Source organism: Frieseomelitta varia, unplaced genomic scaffold (genome assembly GCF_011392965.1).
Source record: "Frieseomelitta varia isolate USP_RPSP 00005682 unplaced genomic scaffold, Fvar_1.2 scaffold_382, whole genome shotgun sequence".
NCBI lineage: Eukaryota > Metazoa > Arthropoda > Insecta > Hymenoptera > Apidae > Frieseomelitta > Frieseomelitta varia.
The window spans coordinates 201,258-213,733 of NW_025110126.1; the positions used below are offsets into that span (position 1 = coordinate 201,258).

The 12,476-nt window shown below is 38.5% G+C and overlaps 1 protein-coding gene across 4 annotated transcripts in view; it reads left to right on the forward strand.

Moving 5' to 3' along the window:
• Nucleotides 1–5,019, forward strand: part of LOC122531285 (maternal protein exuperantia) — a 9,140-nt gene extending 4,121 nt beyond the window's left edge. For 2 of the 4 annotated variants that reach the window (XM_043659092.1, XM_043659090.1), the window contains exons 2-6: nucleotides 3,199–3,503; nucleotides 3,585–3,866; nucleotides 3,964–4,156; nucleotides 4,243–4,385; nucleotides 4,490–5,019. In XM_043659092.1, coding sequence (XP_043515027.1) covers nucleotides 3,216–3,503; nucleotides 3,585–3,866; nucleotides 3,964–4,156; nucleotides 4,243–4,385; nucleotides 4,490–4,798 — 1,215 coding nt within the window. In that variant the 5' untranslated portion in view covers nucleotides 3,199–3,215 and the 3' untranslated portion in view covers nucleotides 4,799–5,019. Of the gene's footprint in view, nucleotides 1–2,032; nucleotides 2,166–2,441; nucleotides 2,670–3,198; nucleotides 3,504–3,584; nucleotides 3,867–3,963; nucleotides 4,157–4,242; nucleotides 4,386–4,489 lie in introns of those variants that run through there. The other 2 variants (XM_043659091.1, XM_043659093.1) reach the window with 2 other exon arrangements.
• The last annotated feature ends 7,457 nt before the right edge of the window (nucleotides 5,020–12,476 follow it).

Sequence of the window (12,476 nt, forward strand, 5' to 3'; positions counted from 1 at the left end):
GTTGGTTGTATGAGAAGGTGACTCTATCTGAAAAAAAAAAAAAAAAAAAAAAATATGAAAAAACCGACAGGGAGAAAGCTTTCAGTCGTAGTTAAAACTATAACTGAATTTCCGCGAATTTTTTTGCTTTATTTAAATTTCGACGTTTAACTGATATTTTATAACTGGTATTTTTTCTGCACCTCGCTTCTGACACGTTATTCATATTCTAAATAGTATGCAATCAATATATATCATTTCCTTCAGAGACTTTCATCGCGTTATAAGAGGACAGTAGCAATCTTTTACTCTCGTTACACAGAGATCTACTCTATAAATAACTGAACTACGGTGCAGTTTCTGAGAATTTCCAAGTCAGATTGCTTGATAATATTCTGCCTACTTTGATTCGTACGAATGATTCAATTAGTGAATGAAATCTAAATAAGAATTCATTCGAGAGGCATTTAACACTGTTACTATAGACGTTCCACATATCTGATCCTGCATACTTTCTGTGTGCCATAGTACTCAAGAATCACTCGCAAAGGAAGTAGCAAAAAACATTCACAAATCCATCCAAATGTATCTTTCAAATTAAAATATATTTTCCTCCCACATACCGTCAGCATTCGCCCTGTAAAAAATCAATTTGCAATCAATTTCTAAATTTATGAACGTTTCACTAACGATGATTAACCTGTCACGAAAGTGAAAAAGACCGCGACTAATCGTTACATCCCCGGATTAATTACAATAAACATAAATTTGCTCGATACGATCTTGAACACCTCGGGAAAGGTACGTAGCTCTCTCTTCTGAAAGTAAAAAAAAAATAAAATAAAGTAAAATAATAATAATAAATAATTGCAATATTGCGTTCGCTGTTCACGTTGCGGCCCTGTGCATTAACCTAATGACGGTAATTACCACCGTGGACAATTATTCTTACGATATTTTACGGAAACGTGTATCACGATGGTGCGTCATAATGGAAATTTAATCGTGCAAGAAAAGGAGAAAAAAAAAAACAAAATTCGACGCAGCGATAGTCTCGCCTTTCAATTTCCTCGCGTTTAAACGCCGCGGAGAATTCGATAAATTTGGAACAACCGGGCACGGCAGAAATTCCGTGGGATAAATGAAAGACAAAAACGAACAGCGGCGAACGCATGACCCAGTTGAAACAATTTATCAGTGTTACAAAGCGTACCCGCTCTAAAAAGAGAGAGAGAGAGAGAGAGAGAAAAAAAAGGATAAATAACAGATAACAAGAGATAAGCTGCAGGCCAATTTATCGCTACCGTCAACAGTTTTCCCAGAATGCAACGTGCAAATGAAACTTTATGCAGAGGCATCGTAACAGCCGCGTACGCAAATAAGAAGCACGACTCCCCGCCGCGTCGTACTAATGAATTTTACTTACAAACCAGTTTCTCAACGATTCATCGAGAACGATACCGATACGCGGAAACGAAAATTATGTACTTTCTACGCGCCGCGGATCTTCCACTGTGTCAGCCACTTTCCTGTTAAATGCCTCTTATGACACACGTTTATCTTTAGAATACGTCGCTATGCAAACACACTTTCGACTCGTTTCGACCAGCCTCTTTCTGTCGATCTCAGATAGAAGGTAGAACGTAACTAAAGGTGCATTGAATTATTCCGTAACTAAAGGTCCATCGTTGTTTATTCGTTATGAATTTCGTATACACGTTCGATCTTTACAGGAACGAGTCTCAAATCTGATTTGATGCGCGAGGTACTTTCGATCGAAGATTTTCTAGTTTTTTTTTTTTTTTTTTTTGCAATTTTTGTCAACTGCTACAGTTGAATAAAAAAGAAAATAATGCAATTCCAATGAAGTAGAGAAGGAACGAATGCGTGCACAACCGTTTTAATTCGATATCGCGTACTGTATTAGCAAATGTGCTAGAACTACAATTGGCAGAGCCTCTCCTTCACCCAGTAGTGACATTAGAACCACGTGACTTGCGATCGAGCACGCAAGCGCAGATGATCGAGCGGGCGGTTTACTGCCAATCTCGCACGTGTGTTCAAATGAATCTAGTTGCGTTCCAGTGGTTTCCAGTATCTACAAAGAATTTCTAGTACTGTCGCCGGTTCGTTCGTTGTGGTCAAGCAATTCAGTGAAAGCTAAAGCACTGTGAAACGCGGAATCGGTGAGTAAACGTAGGGAACCTAACGATTCGAGCACTAATGCAAAACAAAAGTACGACGAGCCCGTGACCGGCCCACGTGCGGTGAGAATATCTGTTTTACATACGTGACACGAATCGCCGCGAGCTGATGTGTAATGCGTGTTGCGTAGACGTCACGGAATCGCAAGAAAATTTATGCAGCATTCAGTTTTCTTAGTGATAGATGTGCACTTGTTATAAAACTGAGTAGCAACTACCACACTGTCGTTCTTTTTTCCTTTTTTTCTTTTCCTTCGTGTTGTCCTCGGTGTTGATAAAATTAGTCATTGCCGACATTTAATATTGTTCAATTTGCTAAACGTGAGCCTGTGTGTCTCGGTTTACTTCCGATAAATATTTCTGTCGTCTCATTCTTGGGACGGAACCTCGTTCGTTGCACGAACGCCTCTGGATAAGAGAAGTTGACGCATGCGATAGGAGATAATTTTTGTTTGATAAATAATTTGTAACATCTCGTTGTAGAAGGTAAGATATTGGCACGATATTATTAAATGTGTTCCCTAAGCTAATCTTTTGTTCTCAAGTGTTTGTGTACTATATTGAATTTCAAGGTCGGCCTTGCCAATACCGTGTATATAATCTACTCTACGCACGTACCAAAATATCTCGCCCTTGTACAAAAACTGAATGTTCGTTCCAAACATTCGCTAAAGAAAAACTTGAGAACAGTGGCTCTTACTTTGTGTGAAAATTCATCGCGTTATCATTTAGAAATTTATGTATTATTTCCAACTAATAAGATTTCTACGTTGAATATTACATGTATACGTGTTGTATATATGATTTATATATACATGTACGATAGGTATGAACGAAAAAGTATTTAATTCTTGTTATTAATATCTATTTATTATCAACTAATATTAAATTTGTTTTATGCTGTATTTACAGATTGATCCCTTGTGAATATTTTGTTGTTAATGTGAAATATTATTATTTCACCTCATGTGCATGGGAAACATATTTCATGGAAGTTTCTTTGTATTTATTACAGATCATTGGTTTCAAAAAATGGTATCATCAATAACAGTGGAAAATGAAAAAGCTAACCCACAAAGAAAGCCTACCGCCGTGGGTATTGGTCCAGGTAACTATCGTTTAGTTGGTTGGGATATGGACACTACAGGCAAGAAAGTTATAGACGAAATATGCCAAATAGCTGGATACACATCTAGTTCTTCGTATTCTCAGTATGTGATGCCGTATAAAGATCTTAACCCTCCAGCCATGAAAAGACACAATATGAAAATTGTAACTATTGGAAAGTTCCGTGTCCTCAAAGACAATAAAACTAATAAGGTAATTGACAAGTGTCATTAATACTATAGAATAAATATTTGATCAGCATTTGACTGTATTTGTATTCTTTTTTTTTTTCAGGCACTAAAAACAAAAAGTGAGGTGTCTGCGTTAACAGATTTTTTAACGTGGCTCTCATCTATAAGAGGAGATGCGGCAAATGGTATAATATTAGTTTATCACGAACCACGTAAAGTGATTCCTGCTATGTTAATCGAATCTTTAAAAAAATATAACCTTCTGGAAAAATTTAAACAAATTGTAAAGGGATTCGCAAATGGATTTAATATTGCTGAAACAAAATGTGCAGGCACTGTACGTGCATTTACCCTTAGAACATTATCTCAGAGTTTATTTGACGAAGTAAGCAAAGTTTCTTTTGCTTGACAAATATATCATTATTTTCCTGATAAATATCAATATATCAATATTTTTGACACGTTATCATTTATTGTTGAAGGAAAAGCGATTAGACAATGCAAAAGACAGAGCATGTCTGGCTTTACAAATAGTACAACATTTAAGTTCACTGGAGGTTATAAAAGAAAATGAAACAAATGGTAGTGGTGATAGCGATAGTGCCATGAAAAACACTGTTGAATTTATTAGAGAATTTGTTCAATCAGTAGAGATAGAAGAACAAGAATATGCAGGTATATAAATATCAGTAAATTAGGAATTACGTTCACGTGTTTCGATTATACAAAATTACACTCTATAATATTCGATTTTATTTCAGAATTAAAAGTGATATTTGAACGTCAAAACAGTTTGAGACCAATTTTTGTATCTCTGTTCCGTGTGAATCGTCGGGAACGACAACATGCTAGTCCTTTACGTCGATTACTCGCTGAAGCAGGAATAGAATATGCGCAATTAGAAGTCTGTATAAATTAAACAAAATCATTACTTTCAATCGAAGTCTATCGTAAAGTCATTAGTTAAACTAACGAGGTCCTTTAACGCCAATTTGACTTGCGTTACAGGAAGCCTGGAATAATGGAAAGAAAGAAGGCTTGGAGAAATTAATCAAGGAAAAATTAACTACAACTGACGAGAAGAAAATTACAGATTTATTAGCTGTACTTGAAGATCACTTCGACCCCGATAAGAAATCAAAGTTGAGAATATCAAGAGACAACAAGACTCAGATAAAAATCGAAAAGTCTAGCAACGATGATAAAGAAAATAATAAGTGTGACTCGGGTACCGAAAGTCCGGACACGACCATGTCTAATTCACCGCTTAAGATTAAATCCGAATCTGAGAACAGTACGCTTATCGCAGAAGAATAAGAATTAGGCAGCTCAATTCTCTTTCTCAGTACCTTTTAACTAATTATAAGAATATTGTTATCAGTAACTGAGTTTATAACCATTCCGTTCATTCTTATCATTACGTTATTCTAGTGTGATAAAGTATGAGTGTTATTTGTTGCAGTATTGTATTTTTTATTTTCGTCATAACGAAGTATATATTGTATTCTTGAAAAATACGAAACTTGACTTAAATTAAAATTATGTACAAATAACACTTCATTTATTATTATTATTATTATTATTATTATATTATTATTATTGTTATTATTATTATTATTATTATTTTTAGTTTATGATCGAGAAATATTTAGTGCTTGTTTCGTTTAACGATTAATTTTATGATCATTGATTTTTATTTAATCAGATTAACAAGTTGTAACAAGTTGCAATTGTTTAGAGACTGTTAGAGACATACATAGAAATATATTTGGACGCTAAAGATTTTCGTTTCTCATCGTTTCTAAGATTAGTATATAATATATATATTTTCTTTGCTTTTTTTTTTGTTTTTTACTTGATGCTAGTGAGATTTACGTATAAAGTAGTGATAATTGAAGGAAGATATATAGTGATATATTTTTGTATGTCGAAAGTTTGATAAAGCAAATGATGCATCGAAATGTTGCATTTAAAAATTAAATTTTGTTGTACCGATACAATTGAATAAAGACTTTGAATTGCAACTTCCCGTTCCGATCATTAACATATGTTTGCAGCATTTCCATTTCTACTCGTCGTTTCTTCTCGTCTTTTCCACATTATTTTTGTCGATGAATATTACAAAATATAATTTGCAGCCAAGTGTGAATACATCACGCGATATCGCTCTACGTTCTGAAAACGACGATAACGGAATGTTGGAAGGAAAAACACAGAAAACTACAGCGTGACTTCTCTCTGTTATAAAGCACATCTCGAATCGGTACAACCATCGAGATAAAGTCAGAAATGAATTAAATATACGAATGCCTATGCAGTGGACCGTTGTATCCGCTTATGGACTTCCATAAAGCATGCCAAACGCCTCGAAGCGTAAACTGGCCGGCGCGCCACGTAGGATGCAGAAGATCAGAGAAGTATTCACCAGCTAAGAAAAGTATCAACGCGCGTGGATCCCTTTAGAATTAGGCAAAGCTCAACTGTTGGACAAAATTTTACGAAAGCAACTTGTCAAAGCATTCACCGGGTCCTTCTAGTTAACCGATAGAGCATGAAATGCAAAGGATTTTTCTTGCAATTCTTCCACGAGTCATTCAACTATGACACAGCATGCCGGACCGTTCGAGACTTTAGTTTTAAATTGTAAAATTTTGATTTTTACGTGTTTCCTATTTTTCTTAAACTTTCTTGAAACAATCAAAGTTTCTAAATTTTTAAATTGTGTGTCGCGAGTTTCTTAAAAACGTGATATAAATATTAGCTTTTCTTTTCAATCTAACCGTTGTTTCATTTTTTTTTACGTTTAATTCGCGGGAAAGGACTACAATAAAACCTGCCGATTCATGTACGCGACTTAATTAATCATAGTACAAATATAATAAATACAGAGGATGACAGCGATGTTTAAAAAACATAAATCTACCAATATTTTGATAAATATCTGCGTGCATTCTGTTCGGACGCACAACTTTGTCTTATTAATTTCTTTTCATGGACGGCGAACCGTAAAGTACAAAATACACTTGCTGCATCGCGATTACTGTAACAGGCAGCGAAAAGGAAATTGCTGTTACTGGGAGGCTCGTTAATTGAGCGGCCGTAACCATAAGAAAGTACCGCGATAATAAATAATCCGATGATAGTGGTGTTTGTTAAATCTTTTGTTGCTGCAGAGGATCGGAATGTTAATGAGATAAAGGGTCAAGAAATAAATTGAATTTCAAGATCTGTTACTAACAAACGCGGAACGCTTGCTCCTGGTAGGTGTGTCGTAGATCAACGTAGTATCAAAGCATTATAAAGGAATATTAAATTGAATATTTCCATAGTGTTCAAATTTCTCGTGGAATGACGTTCGGTATAATGCGAGTGCACAAGCGTTCTGTTATTATGAAAGTATAGTGTAATGTTCAATTTCTAGCGAGTCTCGAATTCTCCACTTCCGAATCTCTATTCTTCTCCCGTGTAAGATTCACGGAACTGATGCGTGTATGTCGTGGCGAGAGAAAAGCATGAAAAACCAATTACGATAACAACGTACAGATTACATTTCTTTCTGTGAAAAGTCACATGGTAATGGACTATAAAAATTGATCTTACTTTCGGACTTACTTCGGAGTGTTTCAATTAACGAGGACCACGTCTTGATAAGTTTGTAATTTATAATTTGGAGAAAAGAATTAATCTTTCTTTCGAGTTATCCGTGTGTAACCAGTAGGTTTAAGAGAGAGAGAGAAACGCTCGTGAATGTACAGTTTCAGTTTTCATCGTCGACACTTTCGTAATATGCAACTAACGGATACGTTTTCCGTCTTGGAGCGTAACAAACGATAACGGTGAACGATTATTGCTAAAACCTGCAGCGAGTGAAGCCGCGTAACAAACGTAATTACAAAGAGTGCGCGCGTGCCACCGTTGAAACGGATCTCTCGTTAAAGCGAGCGTGCCCGCGGAGAGAATGGAGGTGTGCGCGGCAACGATTCGATTTTCATTAAAAAGCAATCGTTTCGCCGCGTATCGGGGGTCGTTCCCGGGGCCCCGAGCAGACAGAAAACAACGGGAGAGCAATTTGCCCGGAGAATCTCGACGCGTTCGGACGCGTGACATCGCACTGTGCTCTATTAGTCTCAGTCAGTCAGTGACAGGTACAGTACAAACCGGCACGAAAATGACGACCAACGCGGCGTCATTCTCGCTTTTTACGCAGGCATCTGACACGGCTGATGAAAGCAACGATCCTCGATGAGAAATAAAAATGGCGCGACAAGCCTCGAAAACTTTACCCTTTTTTCCCTCACTTCTTCTGCTATACGAACGTTTGTCGAAGCTCGCATAAAATCTCCATCTCTCTTGTCTCTTTGAAAGAACGTCGTAGATTATCAATTTTCAAACATTCGTGGCATCTATCTGACGAAAATTCAAATTCTCAAAATCTGTCGTCCGTTTGCGAACGGATCGCAACGTCGATCCATTAAAAAATGTCGACATCCTCGTCTTTAATCGCTTGTGTGAAATTTTCCAAGTACAGAATAATGACGAAATATTCCAGTAGTAACGAACGTTTCAATAAAAGTCCCTCATTCTCGGTGAAATGAGATCGCAACAATTTTCTTCCCCCCCCCCCCCCCCGTCTCGTTGAAGAAACGAGAGTTTAAGAAAATTGAAAAACCGCTGTTCTAACTTTCTCTCAAAGTTTAATCTGTATCATCTTTTATAAATCCTCCATTATCCGCGAGCACCGACACTGGCAGCGTTTTCAACGTGTTTGATCGACTGCTGGCATTGACCCAAAATCAACGCACCGGAAAAGTCAGCAACCGGCTAAGCAATTCGCCTTTTATGCATGTCAGAATCACGTAATGTTTCGCGATTCCGCCAGTTCACTGAAGCTTCCTAGACGAGAACGCCGCGTTGCCGCCGCGAGTGAAAGAAACCGAAATGAAATTTTGATCCGCAATAAAAATGCTTCACGGGTAACGAACATCTCCATTCTTCGTTAACGATCGTATCCTCTTCCTATTAAAAGATGCACGAGATCGCAAGCTAACCATTGAGAATAATCGATTTCTTCTACATTCACACGTCGCTTCGTATCATCTTCTCGCTGCTTGAGAAATTTGTTCCTTTTAATTTCTTCGTTCGGACGCGAGGAAAGAATTTTACGAATGACCACTACACTTGCTCACGTTACCAAATTTATCCAAAACAGCAGTTATTATCTTCCTTTCGGAAGAAAGACCATTCAAAAAGATTAAAAAAAAAAAAAACTCGAAAGAGAAGTGAGACGCAAAGGGAACACAAACACCGACGAATTTTGGTCGAATTTCGAGCTTACAAGAAACAGGAAGATCGAAGAGAACGCGAACAACAATTGCTGCCACAAACAATTGCAGCATCACCTCTCGAAACTAAATTCTCTCTCAAAGTAAATATCGCGAGCAAGCGAGAAGGAGAGAAGAAAAAGCAACGTGGAAGAGAGAAAAGGAAACTGCCAAACTGTACTATTAAAGCAGCAAAGTACTATGCCTGGTGAAGAAAGATCGAATAGGAGACGCGGTGTCCGCTCGAGGCCGTCACTGCCGGCGAAGAAGACGCGGTAAGGATGGTTGTTAGCGGAGGCAGCAAGCATGCATTAACAGTACTCTGGATGGGCCGGTGGTTCTCTGGTTCCTTGATTTCCGTTCCTCCCCTCCAGGAGACGATACCCGTTGGAGGAACATCTACCACGGAGGGAGAATTCTTGCGTGGTACACGCGCCTCAGTTCATCGGGGATCTTCGTGAAAATTGCATCCCTCTTGCTGTCGGTAAGTGTGCTTCTCGCGTGTTTTTTCGCGTTCAACGACGTTCGTCGACGATAAACAAAGGGATAAGGAAGAGGAAGCATCTCGGCCGTATCATGTGGACCGTCCTGATCGCTGGATTTTGCACGGTGCGTGTCAATCAGCTCCATCATTTAGCATTTCTACACGCGCTCGCGCGAATCACTCGCCAATTGGGATAGTTGTTAATCTCGCGTCTGACACTCGAGACTCGTTTCAGTTCATTTCGTATTCCGAGATACGAATGAATTTCACGACTGTGCGACTGAACCTATTTCCCTTGTACTCCTCGTGCTCCCCGTTTCACTTCTCATTGCCTTTTTCCGAGCTCTCGGATGAAGGAAATTCTGCGTTATTTTCCACCGTGTCTTTTTTTACGTGTTGATAAATTTATGGGGAAACTTGTAAATTCTCGGTGGACTCGGAATAGTAACGATCTTATCCCGTGGCAGAGACGTAAAATTTTATTTGCATAAGAAGACCGGGGATATAATCTTTGGGTGGCGTTCCACGTCGAAATGTTAACTCCGGATCCCTTTTAACGCGTTCGGTGCAAGCGGTATTCTATCAAACTTTTTCAATTCCGACTTCTCTTTTAAATTACTGGTCCAGAAGTCACGGATAATTGAATCGAAATCCAAAGGCTACGCTCGTAGCAACGTGACTCGGATACAGAAAGAAAAAAGAAAAAAATATAATTTATGATACGTTAATTGGTAACGTTGCTCTAATTAAGCCACACATCACTTTGAATGTATATACTTTATACATAGTAGAAAACTCTGTGCGCTTCGTTAAAATGCATTGTTATATTATTCATTAACATCAGATAAATTATTTATCAGTCATTCAGTGGATAGACCGTTCGCCGTTCTTTCTTCTGCACTTATAGTGATTCCGAAAAAAAGAAAAATGCACCTGTACCACTTCTTCGCGGGACCTGTACCTACATACATTTTTCTTTAGTCTTATTCATTGTATGTTTTGCAACGTGCGGTAAATTAATTAAAGAAAGACGAAATGCAGAACCGAACTACCGATAGTGTAAATAAATATCATTCGTAAACCGTACGAAAACTATAAAACTCAGCCCGAAAATACATTTCGTTAATTTACAAAGAGGTAAAAGCCAACGTACGAATAATGAACGAAGCAACGAAGGCACGTTCGTTAATGAATTCCAAATTTCTTCGATAACAGGAGGTAAATTAATTTGTACCGTATTCCCGTATACGGAGACAACTCAGTGTCATCGTGCCAAAAGTATCAACGAGGCGAGGAACGGGGACGGAATTTATGTCGCCATAAAAAAGACGATTGCGGTTCTTTCGTGAAGAAGATATTAAAACGAAAAGAAAAAAATGTACGCGTGTGTAGCTATCTAGGAGGCAATCTCGAGGGAAACGAGAGTCACAGGGAGGACCGTTTCACGTAACAGATTCGGCTGTTTGTCTCTTCCCGTTAACCTTCCGCGCATCAATCGGAGTGCAGCATCGCACGAGCACGTAACACTTCGCGTAAATTATTTTAATCTTTCACGCGTGCATTATTTACCATTTCCTCGTTCGCTTGCCTATCATTTATCGACGCGGTAAATTGCGTTACACCGCGTTGCAGCGTCGAAAGACTTGCAAATTTTAGTTTAAAAAAAAAAAAAAAAGAAAACGAGGTACGTATGGAGAACAATTCGTGAATGTTCGTCCCGTCGCAAAATCATTTTAACACTAGATGGCTAGAATCGACGACTAACTAGCAGAGAGAGATTAAAGTGCGAGGAATAGGACGAAACTTGCGAAAAGTCATTCAAATCTTCGAAGATACTCCATCACAGATCTATCGAATGTTCCTAAAATTGCCAGTTGCTCGTTTCCCAAAGCACCGAGAGGTTTCCTCTTTGAAAATACAGCCTTGGCCGCAATTTTTTTTTTCGAAGAAACGAGAAACACTTCCACGCGCGTAGCACTTCAATCTCCGAGATGAAATTGAAATAACGAACCGCCTACTACGTCCGTGCACTACCGATTTGGTAGATAATCTCGCTTGCTACAACTCTCGAGAAAGAAACAAACTCTTCTGCTCCGATTTCGATAAAAGACAATTTATACGAAACAAACAGAAATGCAAAAATACTGGTGCACCTACTGGCAACGCTCGAGTTTGCTATCGCTATTATGGCAATAATCGATTCTATTACTATTCGCAGTTTAAATTGAATTTCGTGACACGCAGGCCAGCTTGGCGTTCTCGTTGGTCGAGCCGACTCCGTCAGCGTGTGTTTGTGTGTGTGTGTGTGTCGGGCCCGGGTCGATCGAAAAAACATTAACGTTTCGATAAAACGGTCCTATCGACCGTTCAGCAATCCATAGTTTGGCATTCAATTTGAAACAAGGCTTGATCAAACTTCTATTAACTCCACAAATTGGATACCATGGACTGTCAGGAGCACGCAGTAACACCGGAGAGCCGGGCTCTCTTATTTTCCTCTTAAAAACGGGTTTCTCCTTTAATGCGAATAGTTGCCGTTTAACGATTCGGAAATCATCGTCGGACGTTCCAATTCGAAATTACATCGATCCTGCCCAAGATGGGAGGGAAGGGAAACCGCGAGAGGGGAAACTTTGTGCCTCGGCGTCTCGTTCGCCTCATCTCCGATTAAAGTGCTGTTACAATAACAGTTCCGACGCACGCCATATCGACCGAATAATGCTAACTCGATGCTTATTAATCTGTTAGCTCCAGTCTCTTGGCTGAAGCCGCCGATTGAAAGTTCTTGGGTGGGTTTTTCCTTCGTTTTCGTTCGTTTCTGCTCGAGAGGTCTCGATCGTCTTTCACCTCTTTCGACAAAACGAACTTCTTTCGTACGTTCCTTACGAGAAATAAGAACCGTAATTGTGACCATAATTCTTGTGCACCGGCGCTTGTACGAACCTCTCGGAAGTACAACGCTCTGATCAACGTTTCAGTTAATTTCTTAACTACTCGAAATAGCGTAGAAACATTAAAAAAGAAAAACTGAAAATAGAAAAACTGAAAAATACAATAGAATACACAAGCGTTTGTTTTATTTATGTGTTTACCGAAAAATCGTTCAAATCTCTGAAAATACTGTTTTACAACCTGTAACGTATCTAACAAAAATGATTAAGAATTAATCATTTTGACCACCTCGGTAGTC